Source organism: Leptidea sinapis, chromosome 44 (assembly GCF_905404315.1).
Source record: "Leptidea sinapis chromosome 44, ilLepSina1.1, whole genome shotgun sequence".
NCBI lineage: Eukaryota > Metazoa > Arthropoda > Insecta > Lepidoptera > Pieridae > Leptidea > Leptidea sinapis.
The window spans coordinates 6624666-6651010 of NC_066308.1; the positions used below are offsets into that span (position 1 = coordinate 6624666).

At 34.1% G+C, this 26345-nt stretch overlaps 1 protein-coding gene across 3 annotated transcripts in view; it reads right to left on the reverse strand.

Annotated features, from left to right (window-relative positions):
- Positions 1-766: 766 nt before the first annotated feature.
- LOC126977221 (solute carrier family 12 member 4) overlaps positions 767-26345 on the reverse strand; it is a 477718-nt gene continuing 452139 nt past the window's right edge. For 2 of the 3 annotated variants that reach the window (XM_050825935.1, XM_050825934.1), the window contains 19 exons: positions 24790-25050; positions 22785-22970; positions 21016-21251; positions 20033-20186; positions 18768-18954; positions 18524-18680; positions 17663-17875; positions 15713-15892; positions 15520-15639; positions 14118-14311; positions 13049-13217; positions 12768-12957; positions 12254-12469; positions 11455-11562; positions 11230-11280; positions 10321-10464; positions 8382-8542; positions 6673-6812; positions 767-5338 (listed from right to left, as the gene is read on the reverse strand). In XM_050825935.1, the coding sequence (XP_050681892.1) occupies positions 5247-5338; positions 6673-6812; positions 8382-8542; positions 10321-10464; positions 11230-11280; positions 11455-11562; positions 12254-12469; positions 12768-12957; positions 13049-13217; positions 14118-14311; positions 15520-15639; positions 15713-15892; positions 17663-17875; positions 18524-18680; positions 18768-18954; positions 20033-20186; positions 21016-21251; positions 22785-22970; positions 24790-25050 (3159 nt within the window). In that variant the 3' untranslated portion in view covers positions 767-5246. The remainder of the gene's footprint in view (positions 5339-6672; positions 6813-8381; positions 8543-10320; positions 10465-11229; positions 11281-11454; positions 11563-12253; positions 12470-12767; positions 12958-13048; positions 13218-14117; positions 14312-15519; positions 15640-15712; positions 15893-17662; positions 17876-18523; positions 18681-18767; positions 18955-20032; positions 20187-21015; positions 21252-22784; positions 22971-24789; positions 25051-26345) is intronic. The other variant, XM_050825936.1, reaches the window with a different exon arrangement.

The window sequence follows — 26345 nt, forward strand, 5'->3', positions numbered from 1 at the left end:
ATGCTCTATGTCTACACCAGCGCCATCGTGGCAGCTTTTTGAACAAAAATTTTCTCCCATATGAGATTATTCTCCTTGCCTCTACCCTCCATATTTGTAAGTTACACAGAAACAATGTCAAGATAATCTAAAGGAATCCGAAGACAGAAGATTGATGTAATTTTACTATCAGTATCGCATGCAGGTATTTGTTTAACTAATAGCCAAATGTCATATCACAGTGGCTCTAGCTTGATTGTTCGAAAATGTGTATCGGCTCACAGCCTAATTACTAACCCCCTTATTCATAATGGTCTGCTAACTTTAAACAGCCGCTAAGGAGTGTTTTTTCTCATTCTGATTTATGTCAATAGAAGTAGACAGAGTGCGAATTAGCAATTCTTTAAGTTAGCAGACTATTATGAATAAGGGGGTAACACTTTATCGATACATTACAAGACACTCATAAGTACCTAAATTCAGCTTAAATACAAGTAAGATTTAAGAACACGAGTGTTTAAAATATCAATTAATTCTATGTGCATTTTGTAGAATACGTCTAAGAAACGAAAGCTTTTAAAATTACTGTATGTATCGTACCTACTTCCGAATTTTGTGGTACCTACATTACAATATTATAAATGCTATTTGGCACAATTGAATGACGTCATACATTTCCCTCTACAAGTATAGAGTTTAATCATCACCTAGATAAGTTGATTATACGCTTGCCCAGACTTGCCTTACAAATATAATATGAAAACATTTGGTATGATTCAAATGTATGATGCGATTCTGTTTTTAGAAAATCACGGACGAGTAAAAAAAGAAGGACTCGGTTTCACCTTAGAAAACAGTGAAGCAACCAAAACAAGCCGGTTAACGTGTAAATTACTTAGCCCCACGCACACACTTACACTAATACAAGCCGATCGCCCGCCATTATGAGAATTGCCATCGTCTGTGACAGATCAGTTCAAAATATTTTTAAAATACCGTCGGGCGTTGTAAAAAGTGTTAAACAATCTATCTGAATTAAAAAAATCGGAGTTAAACGTAATTGTGGCCATATATGACTAATTAAGGGAGACAAAATTGTGTTACTGGTATTCCCTGTAACCGCACACAAACTAGCATAAAAGTGCTTCACTTGCTAATATCACAGCGCGGAGTCCTACTTTTTTTACTCGTCCATGTAGAAAATCATTTTATTTGTAAATATTAGGTAACTACTTCATGCGTCCTTCAAAAAATTATTGTTAACCTCAAACAATCGAATATTAAAAAAGTGATTTAGTTAATGTTACGTTTCAGAATATAATTTCTACAGTAAGTAGATGAATTAAGTTTAATCTACATTCTAATAGATGTTAGTAATATATTAGTAAATATTTATTTATATAAATTATTAAATATTTATATTTATATAGGAGGTATAAGAAGTTTTAAATTACTTTTTTCAAAATGTTTAAATCTTTTAATTCCTCTATTAAATGTCTTGCAATTAATGAATGTATTATCTATATTGAAAATTTTCATATTATTGTTTTACGATACATAATTAAATTATATTTGAATTTTTGAATATAGATATGTCACTATTAGATTTATTCCCTGAATATAGATCTATCACTTTGTGATTAAATAATTTGAATCTTCTGGAAGAAATTATTTAATAACCGTAGCGATTATTTAAACAATATATCTAAATTATATTCTTAATTATTATAACATTAAATCAAGTTAATTTTTAAAGTATTCCATAAGCTTTTTCTTTTAGAATAATCACACGTAATATATCACTTCAATGTAATTTTTCTTTGAAAGGCAGACGCATAAGATGAAACATTACACGACCATAGTACCTATGTCAATAAAAAAAAAATCTAACTACAACCAATAGTAAAATATTTTAGGTTATGAAGCAACCAGATTGAAAAGTTCCGGTAACTAAATTATTTACCTCCATTAGGAAGTAATGTAGGTAAAGAAAAAGCTCCCTAGGACTCAATTAGCGGTAGTCAAATTCAAATTTTTGAGATTTACAGACAAATACCATGGAATTAATTTACTTATTTATTTAGACTTAGGACCGAGTTAATCTGCAGGTATATCCAGAGAAGGTAAGCTAAAACATAGATTTATATTTAATTTTAATAATATAATCGTTTCATAAACATTATATTTGTTAAATGTGTTTGCAAATTATTTTTAATTTACTCTTCATTGGTAATTACATGTACATGTAATGTAATATGTACATGTACATATAACCTATGTACATTTTCCTTCAAAGCGCGGCAAAAAGTTTTGTGAAAAGCATATCGGTAAAGTATACATATAAAGGTATTTTAGAGATTAAATAGATACATGTATATTTATAAAACTAAAAAAAAAATTCTTGAACAAGGTAAGTAGGTACTTATTTTGAGTTAGTTACTAAATACAATGCACTAATTTACGATTAAAACTCTATCAGCTTGCATCTATCCTACAATATTGAATTATCGAACATGAATTATTTATTATTAAGATCTTACATTTATATTAAAAACACCGAAACTTATTTGGCAGTTATCTACCACTCTTCACACAAGAATGCCCCTAATAAATGTAAATTGACAATTTTACTTAGATTGGAATATATTATAATTTAATCTTATTAAATATTTAGTGCTGCAGTGATTGAAAATTGATGGATTTTTCAATCAGATTATTCCATATATCGATCTTATAAATATTAAAACGGGCTTAAGCCCACAAGAGGATTACTTGTCCGATTTTTTTGCAATAACACACTAAACATTTTGGTAGTTCAGCTGTCGTTATTGGATAGTTCATAGACTAGATCTCGACTAAGGCAGTGAAAGACAATTTAACTAAAACTTGAGTTCTTAGATTAATGATTGGTCTCCGCTGTGCTAAAACTAGATAGCGCAGGCATAGTCTAGTGTGGCAACTTATACCTACTACGCTACTAGGCGTACTCGAGCCAATCTCGTGTGTCTATGGTATATATTGTATCATCTATGCTCGCGTGGTCTCGTGGTGAACAATGAGTGACGTTGATGTGTCACAATGTCATGTTCTGTCAAACTTTAAATTAATTTCAATTTAATTTTATCGATGCCGTTGAGTGTCAGGACGTAATAGTAGCCGCAATTAGAAAGTTATTGCTCTTACGTAGTGCGGTATCTAGTTGTAGCAGAGACCAATGCTTAATTTAGATTAGTAAACTTTAAATCATAATTTTTTTTCTGAAAATAAATAGCGATAATATTTTGATGTCCTATAACGACTTGGAAAGCTATGCTTATTCAAAAAGTGTTAACAAATATAATATGTCTTATTGGAAACCGCTGCGGCTGATACTTTGGAATGTTATTACAAGTTCTTAATTATTATAACTTAGTCTAGTTTTATGCTTAGGAATATATGTTTACTTAAGTAGAAGATAATTCAATTTTATTTATATGTCTAACAAGCAACGGGAAGAATCAGAGACCCGCGTTGCTTAAACATTAAATTTCTCATAAAATATCTAAAAGATATTCAGCGAGATGTATATTAAAGATGACAAAAATTTTATATAAACGATCACAGTAAGAAAACATTCAAACTACGCGAATGTGCGTAAAGTTCATAATTTAATACTAAGTTTAGATGGTAAGGATGAGCATATCTTTTAGCCTATTAATTATTATTTTTGTTTCAATTTCTGATTAAGCCCCGATTTCAATAAACTCGGTTTTTCTAGAACATGACAGTCGGGAACTCAGTTACAAAGCGATTTCACCGGCACATTTTGAACGCGTTCATGAAATCCGAGTTTACATGCCATATTTTTTTCTTTTCACTGCACAGTGCACAGTATGTGCATTCAGCCAATGCCATAAATTACAGAATGTATTAATTAAAAAACATTGTCAAAACTGTCAGTATTGACACTTGACATGTCTCTGTTACGTCACTGTCTCAAATCTTGACGACAGTGACTGCCGTTTAAGCGGGTTGCATGTAAACGTGTGAAGGGTTTAAATGCGTTCACTTTGAGTTGGTGAAATGCGAAATAGATCTTTGAACTCGTTTACGCTCAGAAACCAGGTGATTGTGAGGGAAACCCGTAGGCTCGTTTGTCCTCCTTTTCCATAAAAAAAAACCGAGTTCAACGTGAACCGATCGCCTTGTACTTCACCTTTGAAATCTGGGCTTAAAGTTTAATTGGTTTTGCATATTATATGCACAGCTTCATAGAAACATAATATTTAGTTACTCTAGCTTTTGCAATGGCATCATTAAAAGTTTATTTTTTTAAGGTACCATAAACTGTTTGATTAACCAATATTTATATAGGACTTTTATACTTTAAAAAATCATTAATAATAAGAATAATGGGCTAAAAGATTACGTGAAATATTACATATTATTATAGTTAGTGTCTCTTTTGCACTTTGTAAACACCTAAAAAGTATTTCTTCTACTACATAATTTATTAAAGAAAAATATGATTACCAGCTATGGTGAAATGGTGGTATTCATAAAATGGAAAGTACAATCAAAATGAATCAAATTAATTGACTAGAGACAAAGCAGCTGTGATGTACACATTTTTAAGAGATTAATTTCATTTTCAGTCCGAGATTGATAAACTTGAGCAGACATCCCATCTATCTATGCCAGAGTTAGTATTATTTACAATAAATTTTACAGAATCCACATACTTGTATACCTAAATCTATTAAATAGCTATGCTTAACATAGATAGAAAAAATAAAGTCGAAAGATATAACAACCATAAAATAAAAAAGATATGACACATCTGTAACAAAGATTTCTATAATACAGCTAATCTAGAACAAAACAAACTTACGTAGAACTAATCTAAGTAAGGCTTCCCGTTAGAATAAGTCGTAAAATTTAATATACATCTACACAACAGTGAATAATTCTCAAAAATCATCTTTTTAAGCGTCAATAATAAAATTTAACTCTAAAACAACGCTCCCGCACAACATAACAATTTCGTTGAACATTAATAGGGAGAAAGGAATAATAATAATTCAATACATTGTTGTACACCTCGATAGAAATGAGATAGAATTTCAGGAATGTAAGTGATTTCCTAAAAGTTCAAACGAAATCACAATACTTAAAAGAATCATAAAAATACATATCATAAGAACGCCTATGAAGACAATTCGCATAAAATGTTTGTAAAAGATGCCTGTATATGTATTGCCATTAAGAGTAAGATTGAGGCGAATGATTCACGAGTAGATTGTGATGACCTCACGACCTCCTCCGCGTACCATCAGTACTTTCTCGAGGCCCTCAGTCAGTACCTCCAAGAATTCCATGTCTGTAAAGGAATTATTTGTATATAAGTTGCTGATTTACATTAAATTTTTTCTGATCACTGGTAAATTGACACTAAAGAATACAATTTTTGTTGAAGACTAAATTATTTTATCATCAAGGCAGGAAAACTGTAGTACGATGATAACGATTGCGCATGAGTGGTTACAAAAGAATTGTATAGTAGTGAATGAATCACAGACTGTAATGGTGCATACAGATTGGTGAAATGCAACATGGAATGTATCATGCAATGAAAGAATTCGCCGTACACATCGCTGCAATATATCACGAAACGTAACACACACTTTGTAACAATTTCTTATAGTTAGAACTTCAGGCGCGCGCAAAACGAGCATTTCACGCGCACGCTACTAGCGTTTCACGCGCACGATACGAGCATTTCACGCGCACGCTACGAGCATTTCACGCGCACGCTACGAGCATTTCACGCCCACGCTACGTTCATTTCACGCGCTTGCTACGAGCATTTCAATAGACGCTACGAGTATTACAAACCGCTCGCGTAGCGACCCGTGATTTGTCGATTTTTAGAAAAAAACACAAAAGGACGCGCAGTGTGGACGGTCGTTACGCAATACAACGTGCACGCAACTAACATGGAAGAGACAAGAGGGTACTGCATGGTGTGATGAAAAGGCACATTTGCTCTTCGGCGTGTTTTCATGAGTTTATATGTATTATTAATAATGAAGTTCTGGTAATCGTCATGGCAAGAACGTAATCTTCGGACTCCATGCTTCGTGTGATCTAACGGTTTTGTAGACGCGTACAGAAAGAAATCATGACGTCGACGGGCCGTGTTCGCGGCTGAATGGCGGAAACAGACGTACGCGGAAGGTTCGTAGTGAATGCGCGGTAAATGCACGCTATGCTATCCACGCTTGGAGCGAACATGCAATGAAAGAAAGAATGATGCATTTCATGTTTGTATGTTGCACATTTCACCAATCTGTACGCACCATAACATGATTGCTGATGACACAGTAGAGCAAGTTAAAATATTTGTAATTTTGGGAAGGCAAGGAATTTTACAACAGTGTCGAGATTCAAATACTTAGGCCAAAATAAGGCAAACGGTCTTAACTATTATGGCAGATAGATCTGACAAATATTTGGTAAATATTACAAACACCTCTACACATGGAACAGTTGGGTTTCTCTAAAGTCGACTACTCGACAAATAAATATTATTTTAGGATCCTTCTTATAATTGGTTAAGAAAGATTGGGAGATTGCTTTTTGGATTTGAAGTTGTATAATATAAGGGGAGTATTTTAATTTGTTTCGTTCAAACCTTTTTGGGAGTTAACTTACAATTGGATTCCCTCTCAAGTTTGGTGTCTCGCGGCGGGCCGGGTAGGTTCAATATCACCAGTTGTGCGTCATGCGATCTCGAAACGATAACCTCGTTGAGTTTCACTGCAGTGTGCATGCGACGTACTGTACCTTCATCCCTGTACGTACAATTTCTTTTAGCGCGAGTATCACAAATTTTAATCAAAACAATACTTATTAAAACAAATTAAAATAACAATTAATTATCTCGAAAATAATATGTTTGTGAACTCTACCAAAACCTATTCTCTCCACAACAAATTTCATCGAATTCAAATTCAAAAAAACTTTATTTACTGTAAAACTTTATAATTTATGTAGAGCAAGTCAGGATGAAGTACAAAAGTTACAATAACATTTAAACGAGTATAACAATATTCATTAACAATAAATTTAGAAATATTAATTCCAACTATCTTTATCATTCAAATAATGTTTCACATTATAAAAGGCCTAACGTTTAAATTTTTTCATTGGTAATATTTTAATATCATTTGGGAGTTTATTATAAAATATAACACAGTCCACTTTAAAAGATTAAGCAATTTAAAGGAGCCTAGTAGATGGAATCTAGATCTTCGAGATAACAAATGAGTAATAAACTTGGACAATAATCAGTATCTCGACTTCTGCCAACTTTAGACGTCAGTGGTCATGTTAGCCGCAAAGTTAGCGAAACAGAGGATTTATAAATACTGCATACGCATTCCTTAACAAATATTCAATACATGAAGTAATGCTGCTGATACTGATTCTATTTTTGTGACTTTCTTACGTGACTTCTTGTAGATTTTGACTTTCAATAAGTGATTCTTTATCCTAATTTGTATTAGAATATTTGAATTTGAACATTAAGTATAACTTCATAAGATTGTCTTTAAGAAGGTATATCAAATTCTTAATATTATAACCCACATAACCATTTTTTATCATTCACTTTACACAAGAAATAATGGCATATATAGAAGCGATTTTAAGCAATACAGCATTAATCCTTATCCAATTAAGTAAGTACCATTCATTGTGAATTTAATTCACATACAGATCAATATGGCCTTTACAGTATGTAATTAAATTGAATATTTTAGAAGATATTACAGATGTACAACGCAGGGCCATAGTGGTTGCGGCGGTACCGGTCGGGAAAGTATTAGAATGTATATCATTTCATATTTATATAATATCATCAAGTTTGTTAAGTATTGCAGTCTACGAAACTTATTTTTGTATGATATCATGGTTTGTTCTTGAGATACTCGTATAAATAGCGGGTTCACTCGGAAATTATATAATATTTATTTAATTTATACTATAAACTTTTGACAGAATGAAGTCTGTCCGGACAGCTAGGCCAGAGACGAGCAGGACGTTCAGCTGATGGTTATTGATACGCCCTGCCCATTACAATGCAGTGCCGCTCAGGATTCGGGGGATCAGCTCTGCAAAACCCAAAAATTCTTAGCGGCACTACAATTGCGCTTGCCACCTTGAGATATAAGATGTTAAGTCTCATTTGCCCAGTAATTTCACTAGCTATGGCGCCCTTCAGACCGAAACACAATAATGCTTACATATTACTGTTTCACGGCAGAAAAAGGCGCCCTTGTGGTACCCATAATCTAGCCGGCATCCTGTGCAAAGGAGCATCCCATTGGTAGGTATATAAATAAAATAAAACTTAAACTTACGGTGTAATGTTAGGCATATTAGGCTTGAGTACATCTCCGTTGGCATTGTTTTCCTTCTTCTCATCAGGAGGCGGTGACGGAGCTCCCTCACACTGCGAGTTTTCATCGGACGAGTCCCACATTGAATCAATTATGTGCAACAAACTACTTCGAAAATCGTCCTATTCATATACCAATTGTTGTTCCGTTGCGAAATTTGTTTTACAGCACCGCGGGTTGCACATAACAGATTCAAGGCGAATGAAACACGGAATGTCATATATTATTTAAATTGTAAAACGATAGCTGCCTACAAACATCAAAACATTGATTATCTAATGTGTGTGAAATAAAACAAACGTGAAGAAACGTGGATGATGCAAACATATGACCACCGTGTGTTGATTCGCTAGGACCCGCTATAACTAATCATGATTATGACACGGGCGAGTAAAAAAATAAGGACTCCGTGTCACCTTACGTAACAGTGAGGCATCAAAACTAGCCGGTAAACGTGTAAATACATAGCTCCACGCACACACTTACACTAATACAAGCCGATCGGCAGCCATTATGAGATTTGCCATCGTCTGTGACAGATCAGTTTGCGTCGCAATAAAATATTTTAAAAATGCCGTCGTGCGTTGTGAAAAAAGTGTAAAAACAATACTATAAAGTATTTACGGATATATGATTATTTAAGGGAAAAAAAAATTGTGTATCTGGTATACCCCGTAACCGCACACACACTAGCATACAGGTGCTTCACTTGCTAATATCACGGCGCGGAGTCCTTCTTTTTTTACTAGTCCGTGGGGATTATGATAAAATCAAAATCATAAAAGAAATAAAACTATGTTGCAGTGAAATTTGTTCTCGCGATAGTGCTACTAATACTGTAAATGCAGATACGAAATAAACAACGGAAACAAAATTAGCGTTTACAATATTAGTTGACATGACTATCTGACACCGGCCTAATGGGCGTTTTGACGAATCTTGAAGCACATCAAAAGCGCGCTATTAATAATAAACATGGCATTTTTGGCGAAGAAAAAACTTAAACACCTAGCAGTAAACAGTTATTTTATAAAACATATTTCAACAAATACATTTAACATTACTAATCACTGATATTATTTCTATTTCAAATTATACCCTTAAATTATGAATTATATACTGCTAGGTGTACGAATAGGTTTTAAAGTAGTCTATGAATTTTGATGATTGGTCTTTGTCTACATTCAGTGTTGCTTGTTGGAATAGATCCAAGTTTGAAGTGATCTTACATTTAACATTTTTTTGGAATGGACCTAACTATCATGAACTATCAAGTGGATAGTATTTGATCTCTTCCACTGCTACTTTGGTTTTTAATTTTACGTTGGGTAGATCCACAAACTGATAATGCTATCCACAAAATGAAAGTTGCCAATCCAGCTTTGATATATGTAAACGGTGGTGCAGATGGTATCATATGCTTAAATCTGGCTCGTAATATTTTTTGCAATGCCACGCTTGTACGTATAATAATTATTACCATAGAAGCTTTTCAAAATCTGTTCGATTGAGATATGCTTTGCTGGTTAAAAATAAATGAAAATTGGTTTTTGCAAATGGGTAGCCAAAAGCACACCTCCCATTAACTACGTGATACAGCTGGTGATTATAGATGTTGATAATATATAACAAAAAGACTTATAAACTTGACAGTATTAAATGTTAGTTGAGACTTGCAATTTGTTTCATTCTGGTAGCTTACGTAAATTTACGCAAAAGTAATTTTGTAATTATAGGTCTAATTGGATAATTATTTCACTAAGCTTTTCAGGTCACTTATAATTGCAATAACTTAATCGCGACAAATAACATGCATTATTAAATTTTTATACTTTGTTGCTTTTTTCAGATTTCAAAGTTTATATATAGTACCCAAATTTAGTATGATAGCATTTATCACCTTATCGTCAGTTTCTTTTTCTTCGCTGTCTGCGAGAGGTGGTGAAGGTGCATCAGTTGTGTTTGGTTCACTTCCAGGCTCAGCGAATCTCACTTTGCTAGCCGTCTTAATGTCTGCATGATGATGGTCCACAATAGCTTGTACCTTATAAAACACATATTGATTAGCTACTATGCATGTCTTTTTTTAAGGTTTAGATAAGTAGTGGAAGAAAGCTGGTTGCCAATGTTGAAAGTCGCATAGCATTAAGGTTTGGCTACATTATATTAATTTTACATCTTGACAAATCAAACAATCACTACGGATGTTTACATAGCAATTCTCAGTATATATAAAAAAATAAAAATATGTAAGAATAAAAATCTGGAAGCTTTGAACATATAAATTTTTATTAAAAGTTGTTTCTGATCCAACTGTAGTGAAATTTATTAAAAAAATCGAGAAGTAATTAACTTTCTGAATTATATTACAGATTTTTTTAAGACAATGATAGTAACTTAATTATAGATAAAAATATATAGACATTTAGTAGGAGATAAGCTACAACACCAAGATGAAAAAGACAAGAGTGCATTATATAAATATTAATTATTTATAACAATTAAAGCTTACATCAAAAGCAGACAGTGCATTGCATTCGACCGGTTAAAGAGTTCATTATTACAATGACAGTGTAGATTCTAGGCGAATGTGTTAATGATGATGAAGAAAAAGAAATATCTAAAATAATGGTAATATTTGAACATGTCTGAGATCTTAATGCACTAGAGAGATGAAACACATTTTCTTTAAACATTGATGAAGTTTAATAAAAAAACAATAAATCTATCTAAAGATGGTCATAAGCTAAATCTAATATGCATAATAATTAGGAGTGGCCTTTATTTAGGGTAGGTAAGTCCATTTTACCAGAGGCAACTTCTCCTCAGCATTTTCACGATAGTCCACCAAATTTTGCATCTGTGTTAGCAACGATAGACAAACGACACATTAGATTTTTATTTTCATAAAACATAATAAAATTTTTAACAGACAAACAATTATAGCAATAAGTACTGTTTTTACAGCCTTCGTGTAAATAGCAGATTTGACTTTTGTGATCAGTGTGAGTTATTAGGGAAAGTTTCAACGTACCATTCCCATTGTTTCCTTTTTATTCAGTCTCAGTTCTCGAAGCATCTGGTTTCGTTGTTCCATCATTAGAGTTCGCTCGTAGGTGTACGCAGATATATCGCTGTCAGTCTAAAACACGTAACAGAATAATATAAGAGGAAAACCAAACTTTGAATATCAGCGGAATCTATTTCAATGCGTAATATCATCAAGGTATTTAATATATTTTTAGAAAATATTATTTAAGCTTTGTATTAAATTAATCATCAATTCTTTAGATTCGTATTAATATATCATCCAAATACGACGTATTGTTCACATGAAGCTCATATATTATTAACCACAGAGAAAATAATGTCTGTTAAATATTTGTTTATATTATATATTGTAATTATAACTATTTATCGAATTTGTTTAACAGTTGAAAACTACTTTTTCTACAAAATCTTAATATATATATATATATATATATATATATGTAAATCCAATGTCCTGACGTTTGTTTCCAGTGAACTCCTAAACTAATGAACGGATTTTAACAGGGATTACTTCATGGAATCCGGTTTGAATCAGTTTAGTCCAACTTGAGAGATATGATAGTTTTTATTTCGACTCGGGACCCATAATTATTTTTATTTACAATATTTGTTTTGTATGGACATATTTTCTGTGAGAGAATTTCTTGACGCATGGTTTGATAGTTCTGCTGTGAATTACAATTTCAGGGGGCATATTTTACGAAATAATTCTTGATGTTATGAAATATTATTGACAAAATTAAGCTAGGATATTATAAAAATGACTAAATAGACTGTTGTACCATTTCAACAACTTCCACCTCTGCCTCCAATCGTAGTTGATACAAAAACATCTTCAGGTCTTTCTTCATTTGAATGGAATTGTCTTCCATCTGGGCAACGGTGAAAATGCGCATCTTACAGTTCTTCCAGGAGCGATGCTGTTTCAACAGGAATGGTAGCAGCATCAGCATACCACCATCGTGAACGATCCACCAGACGTCAATGTTACCGGATATCTGTAAAAAATTCATAGCTATACCGGAAGACGCAGTAATGGTAGGCCCTCCATAGGATGGACGGACGATGGGGGAGGCCTTTGTCCAGCAGTGGACGTCTTCCGGTTGATGATAATGATGATAATCGCACTGTATTATTCTATCGAAAAAAAAAAAAAGGTTTTTCATCTTAATTAAATTGGTTTCAATGGAAATCATGGAATCAATGAGGCTTTCTTGTTTAACACAGGCATATCGCGATTGAAAGACATTAGAACATGAATAATTTGTAATCAAGATTTCTAAAATCTGTTTATACCTTTTCAGTTGAATCAGGGAAGAAGTTGATTCCTTTTGGCACAAGCATGGCCATTCTAGCTGCAGTAACTGCCCGGACTGTGTGTAGGAACACATGCCAAGTACGGTCGTCTTCCGATTGCCTCCATCCATAAGGCCAGCCCACAATAACAGTATTAGGCTTAAGCCCACCGAGGCCCGTTGTTTGAACTCTGATGGATAAAAATATTCAAAGTATAATAAATATTTGCCTGAATGATAAGTTTTTAATATAACTTTATAACTTTAAATAAAGCCACTTACAAATGGCTTAGTCCATCAGCGATACTGTGAGCCACTAGAACGTCAGTGAAACCCTTGACTTTCTCTTCTTCCATACATTTCCTCAAGTTCTGCTTGGCTGTTGCGGCTTCACCAGAGCGCTTGGTAAAATCTCCTCCGAGTACAGAGACGCACACAGTTAATCCCTTACCTGAAAAAGTAAGAAAATATAATTATCTAAGCAGTAATTTATGTATCACATTAACGCCATTCTCAATATACTATCTACAGATAGAAATAAATTACTACCTTCTACTGTCAGTAATTAGCTGTCAATAATCTGAACCTGTCCCAAAATACCCGATAATTCATTCTTATCGCATTATATTTGGGACACGTGAATTGCAATTTCCATACAAACTTTTTTCGCTGGTAAGCTTTACAGCGTGTATGGATACGGTGAGTTACCGTCGATAAGTTTATTGGGACAGAATAGTTACGATTTTTATCTCAAGTAGGCCACAACCGGAGATATACTGAATATTGGGAACGGCTTTAAGTCTATTAATGTATTAATGTTACTAATGTTTTTAACAAAAATTCCTAAATAAGCAATATCCAACTACAATGAAAATAAACAAGGGCTACTTAAGTAATTATTAACTAATTAATAATCATAATATTATGAGATAAGAGGCAGAAGGCTATCAAACCAATTTTTGAAGGGCGATCTGTTAACACAATATCAGTGTAGGTATTATTTTTTATTATTTTGGACTACTTCAAGTCGTTAGCCACATCCAGTCCTTCTTATTCCGTAAATAGTTATGTTGTTTTGTTTTTGTAATTGTTCACTTTGTTTGTTTTGCATGCTTAGTCATAGAAACCTAAAGTAATATTATAACGCATATTTATGTAAAATTGTCATGTAAGTGATTTTATGTCAAATCTTATGAGATTAAATTCTTAAAACCGAATATTATTACCATCTTAAATATAACTTATTATACAAAACCTACAATGCCGAACAATAATTCTTTTAAAAACTTGATAGCTTCAGTTCAAACCTCGGCTAGATTAAAAAAACAGTGTTTCAGTATGATTATCTTACCAGCTTTCAATTGACTGGCAAAAGCGAGCATCTTCCGGTATTTCGGATTGAGATCTTCATTTAGTTTTGCAAGCACAAGTACTTGTGGTCGCCAATTCTTGGTGTGGGGAGGGCCTTCTTCAAGACGTAGGAGCGAGTAGCGCGCAGCAGAAAGAGCGATACCACGTATACCATCTCCCCATTCTTTCTCGGCTCTAAAATTGTAATGAGATTTTTAGCAATGAAGCTAGTTTCTTCTTCTTAGTCTTAATAAGATTAGGACAAAAATAATGATGCGTAATCTATGTATGGAAAAATTTCGGGTCACAATGTTAATTGCATCATTAACATCATCATCAGAGACTTAACATCTTGTCTCAAGGTGCAATTGTAGTGCCATTCAGAATTTTTGAGTATTTCAGGAATCCTGAGCGGCACTGGCATTTTAATGGGCAGGGTGTATCCCACACTCCTCCGCAACGGCTTGATCGATTTGTATGAAGTTTTCTTTGTGTATATTCGGTAGGACTGAGAATAGGTCGTAAACTATATTTTAAATTCCTATTATTACAGTTTTTATTGCATTTTTTTTTATTGAATTATATGAAACAACGTTTGCCTATTGGTCATCTAATAAATTTATAAAATTATATAATAATCAAACTTTGACCATTCTAAGTAAGATGATGTCTCTAACAGAAGAGCGATTCGCTCGATTATATTTCATATAATTATTGCAGTGCAGTTATTGACAAATTGACAGAATACGGCTATAATCTTGTAAAAAATGAGATTTCTTTTTTTACAAGATTAAAACATATTTTAAAACTTAGTGGGCAATCCAATATTGTAATTACTATTACTTCAAACTTATGTCAAATCACTGCACGTTTCATACTAAACTAAATTTCAATATTTACTTCGGCAGTCCCGCCCCTTATTACGTAGTATTTATTTATTTATTTATTAAAGCACACCACATCATATACAATACAATTTTCTTAATCTTATGTTACAATTAGTAGTTCTAAAGTATACGACAATTATGGTGAACATAAAAATTACAAAAAATACTCCCTAAATACTTCTGAAAAATAGAACTAATACTATCTAAGCTATAATAAAAACAAAATAAAAAAATGAAAGTTCAAATTATAACTTTAACTTATTAAAATAATGAAGACGACAAAAAAAAAAGAAAAACTACTTATTTAACAAATGCAGATTGTGTACCAGCTAAGTGTTTAACAACACTTTCTTTAAACCTGACCAGCCCACCACCGAATATATCAAGTTCTGAATTGGTATCGTTTAACTTATTGTACTCGCGAAGAATTGGAGCGAGAGGCGCCTGAACTCCCAGGTTGGTTTTTACAGAAGGAACTTTTTATATCAGGAAATCTATATCCTCTTTGACACTTACCCTCTGTATTCAATGTATTTATAAATAAGACCAGCCATTCCCATTGCAATAAGAGCGTAGAGCCAAGACGTCATGAACATGATAGAAATGCACAACACTAAACCCGCTAGAGATAATGACCTGCAATTAAATAAATGTTTTTAAATTTGCTTGATCAAAGTTTGTTAAAAAAATCATAAAAGTTTCTACTAACCAATGATAGTATTTGAATCTAGGGCGCCAATTTGGTGTCTTCAGCAGGGTCTGCAGAGCGCAAGCGAGATTGACGAAACCGTAACACATGAGGAAAAACATTGATAGTAGAGGGGCCAAGATGTCGACGTTACCAAGCAGAATACCGCATTGGCAGATTAACATCGTAAGAAGCAAAGCTCTGTAATAAAGATATTATAATAATATAATAATAAAAATATAGACACACTTTTTACACAAATTATCTTGCCCCAAATTAGGCATATATAGCCTGTGTTATTGGTTGCAAGACAACGATATATTTAATACAATATACTTACTTAAACATAAATAAATACATATTAACATCCATGATTCGGAAACAAACATCCATATTCATCACATAAATGTTTGTACCTACCGGGATTCGAACCCGGGACCTCTAGCTTAGTAGGTAGGATCGCTAACCACTCGGCTGTAAAGGTCGTCATTATGTCAGTTTTTTTTTATTAAGGCCGCCATCCCGAGAAATCTATAAAGCTATAGCCGAGTTTATATAAAGTTATTATGTTTACAAAAAAAAATAATATGTCTCCAGAATATGAGAAGATGACCCATTTTTCTTTACATTTCTATCTTTAATAGACATTGCGAAAAAAAATCACTAAAGTACCCCTAACTGTTATAGTTGGAGCCATGCTAATTATTATCAATCTAGATAAAAATTGTATGAAAAATTATTAATTGTACACCAATACTATTTAACATGACATAGTTTTGTTATATAAGTAAAGAAAATTGTATTATGTTTGCACGGACTAGTAAAAAAAATAAGGACTCCGTGTCACCTTACATAACAGTGTAGCACCAAAACAAGCCGACTAACGTGTAAATACATAGCCCCACGCACACACTTACACTACTACAGGCCGATAGGCGGCCATTATGAGAATTGTCATCGTCTGTGACAGATCAGTTTGCGTCTCAATAAAATATTTTTAAAATGCCGTCGTGCGTTGTGAAAAAGTGTAAAAACAATACTATATAAGTATTTGTGGCCATATATGATTATTTGAGGGAGTGAAAAATGTGTAATTAGCTTCTCCCGTAACCGCACACACACTAGCATAACGGTGCTTCACTTGCTAATATCACGGCGTGGAGTCCTTCTTTTTTTACTCGTCCGTGTATGTTTGTAGTAAATTAAAAATGCTTCTAATTCTGAATTAAAACTATGGCGATCTTGTGCGAGAGAGGTAACCTAGCTCCGCTCAATAACTCAAGGCCGTTGTCTCGGTCCCCAGCCTTAAAGAAAATGCATTATTGATAAGATACCTTGGTACTTGTATTAGACGCTTGTTTTTTTAACTGCTACGGTAAGCGGTAAAGTTTCGGCGTCTATCTCTAATAAAACTAGGTGGTTGATTTTATTAAAACTACAATTACTTAATGTGTTGCCATCCAAAAAGTTCACATTTAAAATTAAATAGTTTAGTTAAATAGTATATTTAGTATCACAGAGAGGTTAAGAAAAGTTAGGTAGCAGTATATTGAGTTAACAGTAAAATATTTTGTGACTTTTAGGTTTGGTTTCTTTTGCTGCACATTTTTTTATGCATTACGCCATAAGAATGGCGTAATGCATTCTTAAGATTCTTAAGAAAGAACACTGACACAGCTTGAAAACTCAAAATAAATATTTGACCATTGGGACAATGTTTAAAACTGATTGGATTAAATTAAAAAAATATTGATCGTAAATAATGTATGTATCAAAAATTTATTCCTTGATAATACTTTTTAATGAATCAAGGGAACGGGACAGTTTTATTTTTTTATTAACTGATGACATTGACCCAGCATTTAAGGGCAGGAAACCATTTCATTTATTACGTTGATGCCGATGAATTAAATTAATAGCTGTAATTTAAATATACTTGAAGAAATCTTGTTGTATTCTTCTATCAGTTACCTTGTAGGCTCGCCTCTGCTAGAAGAAACAGCAAACGGTGCCAGAAATGGTATTATTTCATCTTTAGCTATAGCTTGCAGCAAGCGTGGGGCTCCCGTCAGAGATTGTAAGCCAGCGCCAAGGGTTGAAAGGAATGAGCCAATAAGTATTACCCATTGGTTTGGCCAAGCCATGTTTGCTACTACAAGCTTACCACCTATAGATTGACCGAATCTGAAAAATAAAACAAATGTATGATGGTTACCTAATCGAGTTGGTTACGGTTTATTTGAAATTAGTTTAAACATTTAACATAAAAATTTCTAGTGTGATATATATTATATTTCTAATACAAAATGGCTGATGATGCGATTAATAAATTAGAGAAGGAAATACTCCTAGAAAAGGCTTTCAAGGGCTATGCAAAATTTGGAGTAGCGAATTCCAATGGTAATCAAATCACGTTATCAAATATAGATAAATGGTTGAAAGAAGCGGCAATTGTTGACGGGAAAAAAGTTTCAACGACCGACACAGCTATTCTGTTTCAAAGATTCAAAGCAAAAACCATCGATTTTAGACAATTTTTGCAGTTTATTGAAGGATTAGCTAAAGAAAGCAAACTAAATCAAGATGACATTATGAATAAGTTAGCGAAATGCGCTGTGCCTGGTACATCACGTGCAACACAGGCTGACAAATCTAATATAGTACAAAGACTGACAGATACCTCTAAATATACTGGTTCACACAAGGAGAGGTTTGATGCTAAAGGAAAAGGCAAAGGAAAGTCTGGCAGGGAAGATAGAGCTGAAAACAGCGGGTACGTTCAAGGATACAAAGAGAAAAATACATACGACGCTAAGAAAAAGTAATCCTTACTTGTCACGGAGTAATAAATTGTCGACAGTTCCAGCAAATAGCAGCACACACGACAAATAAACAGTAGAAGTAGTTAGGATGGCGCCTATTGTTCCAATAGGTATACTCTTTTGGGCGTCCGCCAAATCTCCCGAACGATTCGATCCAGCCATTATTCCTATCAACAAATATTAAGTTTAAATAAATCTTATTACAACATATTTGTGTATTCGAATATTATTATTATTATTTTTAGTTTACTTACCAGTTACAGATGGGAAGAAGATTCCGATTAGAATCGTGAATGTAGTCGTAAGATCAGCGTAAATTTGATTATAAGTAGGCCGTTCCATTTGTTCAATATCATCAGGTTCCTTTCCATAAGCAATGTACTGTCCAAGTTCTAAGAATGAATCTTGTAAATTGTCAAAGAACACTCCACTAGCCAATCCCTACGGAAAGCGCCAACAAATAAATATTAGCATATATAAATACTAACATTTTAAACCCACAAGTATAAATGGTATTTTTATATTTATTTTAGGTAATGTTTGGTTGATTTAATGAATGTGGCAATAATAAAATAAACAAAAAACAAAATAATGAACCTCAGTTCATCAGAATTTCGACGCATGTTCCTCAGAACATGCGTTGAAATGCCGGTAGCGTAGTAAAACACTGCAAAATAATACTACAAGAAATAAGAAAGACACTGGGATCACATATTATCATTATGTTGTATTTTATTAATTTAAATGTAAAATAACAGGAAGCGTATGCTACAAAACTTGAAAGATGCCATTGAGTGTCAACAGGCCCTGCACACAAGTAACTAATAGTTGCCGTAATAAAAAAAGCAATTCTTAGGTAGGTATCTTGTTGTAGCACAACGGAGACCAATCCTTAATCTGAGAGTACATTGTAATTCTAATAATAGTACATTCATCAATAATGGAAGGATTCGTACGAGGGTGCAGTTTGAAGGGCCTAAATACGAGAAGTTAAGATAAACGCATTCAATCTCATCACTCGAGATAAATACGTTATGTGATAAACTATTATAATTTTAGCAAATAAATTAAACGTAATGAATGCTTAAAAAGCCTTTTAGACATCCTTTAAATAATTTAATGTCTATCATATAAATTGTAACGAGTCAAGTGAAGTGAGCAGCGGGTGTCTGAGAGGTGGCGCTAGTGTAGCGTTGTGAAGTGTGAAGCGAGTCGTGGACGGGTGAGGAGAGAAGGGGAGAGGGTTGGTGAAGGGTATCTAATGCCTTGCTCGGGATTAAATTGATTATTCTGCAGTGTTAAAGTGTTGTTAAATAATTCCGAGAGCGTATATTTTAAGTTTAAAGTTAAACTTGTAAAATCTGTACATAATGCAGTGGTTTGTGTTGGAATTCTGTTTTAATTTTCCTCTGATTGCTTTACAAAATTGTACACACATGTTTTAAATAGCCAAGCAAAAAACTAATGAGTAATACATTAGAAAAAGGTGATAAATATGTTCTTTACAATATATTAATACCTTTATGCCCTGAACTACAGAAACTTCGTGTGCCTGATAATAGGGATCGCAGGTCTTATTGGCACAGAATAACTGATGCAGCTCACCGCCAATATCTTTTGTGCAGTTATCAATATGTATATCCTTTAGCAAGCGCTTTCCGAGAACACACATTCTGAAATATTACCAAGTATATATATCATTTTCATACAACATGAAACATATAAAGCTTTACCAGTGGGAGGCTCCTATGCACAGGATGCCGGCTAGATAATGGGTACCATAACGGTGCCTATTTCTGCCGTGAAGGAGTAATTACTGGGCAAATGAGACTTAACATCTTATGTCTTCAGGTGACGCGCGTAATTGTAGTGCTGCTCAGAATTTTTGAGGTTGTTCAAGAATCCTGAGCGGGACTGCATTGTAATTGGCAGGGCGTATCAATTACCATCAGCTGAAAATCTGCTCCTCTTGTCCACTTTTTTCATAAATAAACTCCCTCAGTGTGCCCCAGTCTATAAATAAGTTCTATAAACTTTTTGATCTATAATTTTATCATTATCTTATACCAATAAATATGCTAATTGTCTAGCAGCAAGATACTCTATCTATTTCTATAAATTACCTAAGGTCTCACATTTTCTAACATTAGGAGGCTCCTTTGCATGGGATGCCGGCTAGATTATAGGTACCATAACGGTGCCTATTTCTGCCGTGAAGGAGTAATGTATTAACATTATTGTGTTTCGGTCTGAAGGGCGCCGTAGCTAATGAAATTACTGGGCAAATGAGACTTAACATCTTATGTCTCAAGGTGACGAGCGTAATTGTAGTGCCGCTCAGAATTTTTGAGGTTTTTCAAGAATCCTGAGTGGCACTGCATTGTAATACTATCAGCTGAACGTTCTGCTCTTCTAGCCCCTTATTATCATAAAAAAAATATTGCCGGACTCTCAGGTAAGACTACCTCTTTGTTATGAATACGATGTAAAAATTTCACTTACTGAAGTTTATCATTCCCATTGAAGTTAACGAAAATTCCAACGTATACTGCCGTTATAGACAGGATGACGCAGGCGAGAGCGACTGTTGCGAACTTGTTGACAAACTTCACTCCCACGAACACCACCATACCCATGACGAGAAGCAAGCCGGTGCCGTACACTCTGAAGTTGTTGTACATCGCTTCCGGGTCCTTCGTGAAATCACCAAAGATCGACAGCCACGGAGCCATGTATGTCTACATTAGAAATAAACGCCCATATTAGTGTGAGATGTGTTCATAATTACGTGATATAATGTAGTCTATCATAATTCATAATTTCCTCAATATAATATGATCGAATCTAAGTCGAGTTAGTAAGTCCTGTGGGGCGTTGTATATGCCTTTTACAACAAGATCCTAGACAATGCTCAAAACAAATGTATTACAAAATTCAGAAGAATTATTCTAAAACCTTTGTGTGGTAAAGGTTACTATAACATAAATGACTTTCAATAATACCACAGACTGGGACTGGAGCGACCGTCCACATGCTATTAAATAATAAATTTTATTGTACGATCTTACATTGTAACCATATTTTTATAAAAAAAATAAACTCGCTGAGTTCTTCCCGCCCGTTCTTCTCAGGTCTGAGGCATACCTTTTAGTATTGGTGGTAGTTTTTGACTTTCAATAAGTTATTTTACATCCTATTTTGAATTTGAATCTATCCATATAATCATGACGAAATTTTTTATTATCCTGTTTGTTTTTTCACATTCGCGGAATTATTATTTTATTCAAACAAAAAATATTAAATTTATCGTTATTTTTGTGGTTAACTCCATAATTATTCTAATATTACATATCTTAAGTGTTAGTATCGCTAAGTTTTGTCAGTCTGTATGCGTAATGCACCGCCCGACCGCATGACGAGTTGGGTGCTATACGCATACTTCAGCGATTAATCGGCTTCCACTAAACTTTGACCCGATTGGTCGGTACTTACTTAAGTGTACTGTGGCACTGCTGAAAGATTTTTTTTTATATTTATTTAGTATATTCTTTATTACTGTAAATTATATAATTTATATTATTGAAACACGACTCATATATTGAATGCAGCACCTTACAATTTAATTTGTTTTGTATTTGTAAATTACCCTATATGATTGATTTAGCGAGTACAATAAGTTAAACGATACCAATTCATAACTTGATATATTCGGTAGTGGGCTGGTCAGGTTTAAAGAAAGTGTTGGTAAACACTTAGCTGGTACTCAATCTGCATTTGTCAAAGAAGTAGTTTTTCTTTTTTTTTCGTCTTCATTATTTTAATAAGTCAAATTTATAATTTGTACTTTCACTTTTTATGTTGTTTTTATTATAGCTTAGATTTTTTGTAATTTTTATGTTCACCATAATTGTCGTATACTTTAGAACTACTAATTGTAACATAAGATTTAGAAAATCGTTTTGTATATGATGTGGTGTGCTTAAATAAATAAATAAATTAATAAATAAATTAGAGTGGCCGTTGAGTTTCTTGTATGTTCTTCTTAGGAGCTCATCTTTTTCCGAACATGGTAAATTCAGTAAATTTATATTGACGATTCAAAAGCGCTTAATATAAGCCTAATTGAATAAAGTTTACTTGACTTTGACTTTGACTATAGCTATGGGACACGAACATATATAATAGCTGCTATGTGTCCCGATAGCAGAATCGTTGATTATATTTCTATGACCAATACAAAATTGAAGACAAGTAACAAACAATATTCTTACCAAGACGATTTCGACTGCACCAACGATGTACATGGCCGCTGCTAGAGTGGTTCCAGTATAGAACAGCATTCCAACTGCTCCGCCACACTCAGGACCCAGCGACCTTCCGATCATGAAGTAGGACCCACCAGCCGGCACCACGCCGTTCGTTGCAATCGCGGACATCGATATGGCGGTTAGCATAGTCTGAACACATAATATACATTTCAGTCTCAGATTAGAATGAATTAATTGGACGTAGTTCCTGACAAAAGTAGCCACATACATCTTTTAAGGAATTCGTGTTTAAAGTTTGATAAATATTAGTGAAATTCCATACATGTGGGTTGGGCTTCTAAGTTATGATGTCATTTAAAGAGTGATAGTAGGGCTGCCATTTATTGTCAGTCCGTTAATATGAATCACGTGACCAATTTTGTGGTCTTAACTCAATATCGACATGATTGTGGTTTGGGACGTTTTTCTGGAATTACGTCCTTATTATGAATATATTCACTAGCTACGGCGCCTTTCAGACCGAAACACAATAATGTTTACAAATTACTGCTTCGCGGCAGAAATAGGCGCCTTTGTGGTACCCATAATCTAGCCGGCATCATGTGCAAAAGAGCCTCCCACTGATAAAATGTGTCTTCATAACATGATTCTGATGTAACAAACATATTGCAATCCACATTAAGGCTTAATTTAATTAAGAATACACAGACTCCATTGTTAATTAACAGTCATTAGTGAGAAACCTATTAGCTCCTAAGTGCTGAGCCTATTCAAACCGTAACATCAAAGCCTACAGGGGACATTAATTACGTGAAATTAATTTTTAATGAGTTCTCGACTATTCCCTGTGGTAGACACATAAAATGAGATACTGAATTTGTAAAGCGAATAGGAAAAGACATGTGATGTAATTGGCAGCCTATTTAGCAAAGGTCGTGAGCTCGATTCCAAGACAAGCAATTGGCGTCTATGAAATATTTGCTAAAGTAATTTACATTTTGACTGTTGCTTCTCAATATATTCTTAATAATGTTATGAATGTACATAGGCATATAAGTGAATTTCCTAGAAATTGTCATAACCACAACGAATCACGAATTCCCCCACCGGACTTACGTCAAAATGCAAAATAACACTCGCATCACGTTGACGTCTGGTATTCCACAACCACGCGTTTTTCGAGAAATTTTTTGCCACCCACAGCCACTTTGTGGAATCAATTACCGGCTGCTGTTTTCCCAAACCGATGCGACTTAGGGAACTTCAAAAAAGAACTTCTTTTCTCCCACCTTAAAGGCTGGCAACGCATCTCTTGACACATTTTTGGCGGATGTCCATGGGCGGTTGCATCACCACTCTCACCCCGTTTGCCTCCTCTTATGTAAAAAATGTGATTATATCAGAATTTCCCACGCCTTCGGTCGTTTTCTAATGGGCTACGAATCAGATCCTACAGCCGCACTTATATACTGCACAGTACATATACGAGAACCTCCTATACGCTCATAAACATGTTAGCCAATTTAAAAAGAATAGTGAAGTACATAATGTCAATAGTCGAAACAAGCATAAACTCGCAATTCCATCTACTAGGCTCCGTAAAATTGCTAAATCTTTTAAAGTGGATTGTGTTATATTTTGTGCTAAACTCCCAAATGATATAAAAATATTACCTATGAAAAAAATTAAATGTATCATAAAAATAAATTAACATCTAAGGCCTATTATAATGTGAAAGATTATTTGAATGATAAAGATAGTTGGAAATAATGTTCTAAATTTTGTTAATGAATATTGTCATACTCATTTGAATGCTATTGTAACTTTTGTACTTCATTCTGACTTGCACTAAATAACTTATAAAGTTTTACAGTGAATAAAGATTTTTTTGACTTTGACTTTGACTTATATATATATATATCTAGGAAGCTCCCCACAGTCATACTCCATGTAATCGTTATTGTATCACTTATTCGGATATAAAGGTTTTAATTTAAGCTTCACTTACCGTACAGCAACACACAAGTACAATCAGAAAGCCTTGAATCGCGCCAGCAGTTCCAACAACCCAAGTCAAACGGATAAAGAGAATCACGCCGAAGATGTTCTGGATACAAGGCAGGTAGACCCCGATGAGGGTTCCCATGCGAGCTGGGGGTGCCGGCTTGGGAGCATCAGGGTCTGCTGCGGAAGCCGTCGGGATGGTGTTGGAGTAGTCAGCCAACGAACTGAGGAATGTCGCCGCCCGGGGCCGGTCCTCAATCTCATCCTGTAAGAAGTACATTATACGGTCAAACATCTTGTATATAACACGATATTTTTAAGATTACACAAATTAAATTTAAAAAACGTTTAAGGTTAAGGCTCCTTTGCACAAGACGCCGGCTAGATTATGAGTACCACAACGGCGCCTTTTTCTGCCGTGAAGGAGTAATGTGTAAACATTACTGTGTTTCGGTCTGAAGGGCGCCATCTTACGTCTCAAGGTGACGAGCGCAAAGCTGAAAGTCCTGCTCGTCTCGTCCCTTAATTTCATAGGAAACAAAAACAAAATTTATAAACAATGCGGGACTGGAACCTGCGACCTCTCGCGTTCCGTGCGAGCGCCAATTCAAAGTTAGCTCCTCGACATAAAAGCGAACTCTGGAAGGAATTTTCTATTGCGGTGTTTCTAGTTTGGTAAATTCACATGTGTACCTCAAAAAAGTCTTCGCCCAGATTAAGGATTGGCAACACTCAGTTAAGGCATTATTGCCTCTCTCTTCTCGTATCTCTTCAACGTAAAAATATCTCATCTTGTGTAAGAACGATCCGAAAGAAAAATTGTTGCAATTTTCGCGTCCGTTACATAATATGCGACTCCCATACGAGTTTTATCTCAAGTCGAGGTTGAAATCGCTTCTCTATTATTCAGACGCCATTTGCACGCTCGCTGCCTGTGAATATAGTCGTCGACTGACAAAATGTTCGCACACCAATATATTTCGAGCTGTATCGCTGTACGGGATTCACACTTGAATATTCCGATGAATGTTGGCGATTAAACATTTTTTTTTGAGAGAATAGGTTAATAAGAGCCTACCGAAACTCTCTAAGAAAAAAGCGATTCACTCGATTGTATGAAACGTGCAGTCATTAAAAGATTGACAGATGACGGCTTGTAAAAAACGAAGATAGCCGAAATCCACTACGTTTTAAGCAACTGTTTGCTTTCAAACTTAGCCGGAATATACTTTGTCGGCAATTGCCCTACTGTAATTACTAATATTTCAAAACTTATTTCAAATCACTGCACGTTTTATACTAGATACCTCTTATTACGTAGTATTTACATCCTCTTTGGTTAATAATTCGAAGAGAAATCTTTAAATATCTTTAACCACAGCTATAACTCTCTCTCCTGATTCTAACGGTTTACAAATTGAAGTTGTCTGTATGCACTTACTGTTTTTGTACAAAGTAATTGGTAGATATGATTCAAACGTTATTTTCTATATAAATTAAGTACCCCGGGTACGGTCTTCTCAGTTGCTTAACTGAATTGTATATATATATTCATTTATT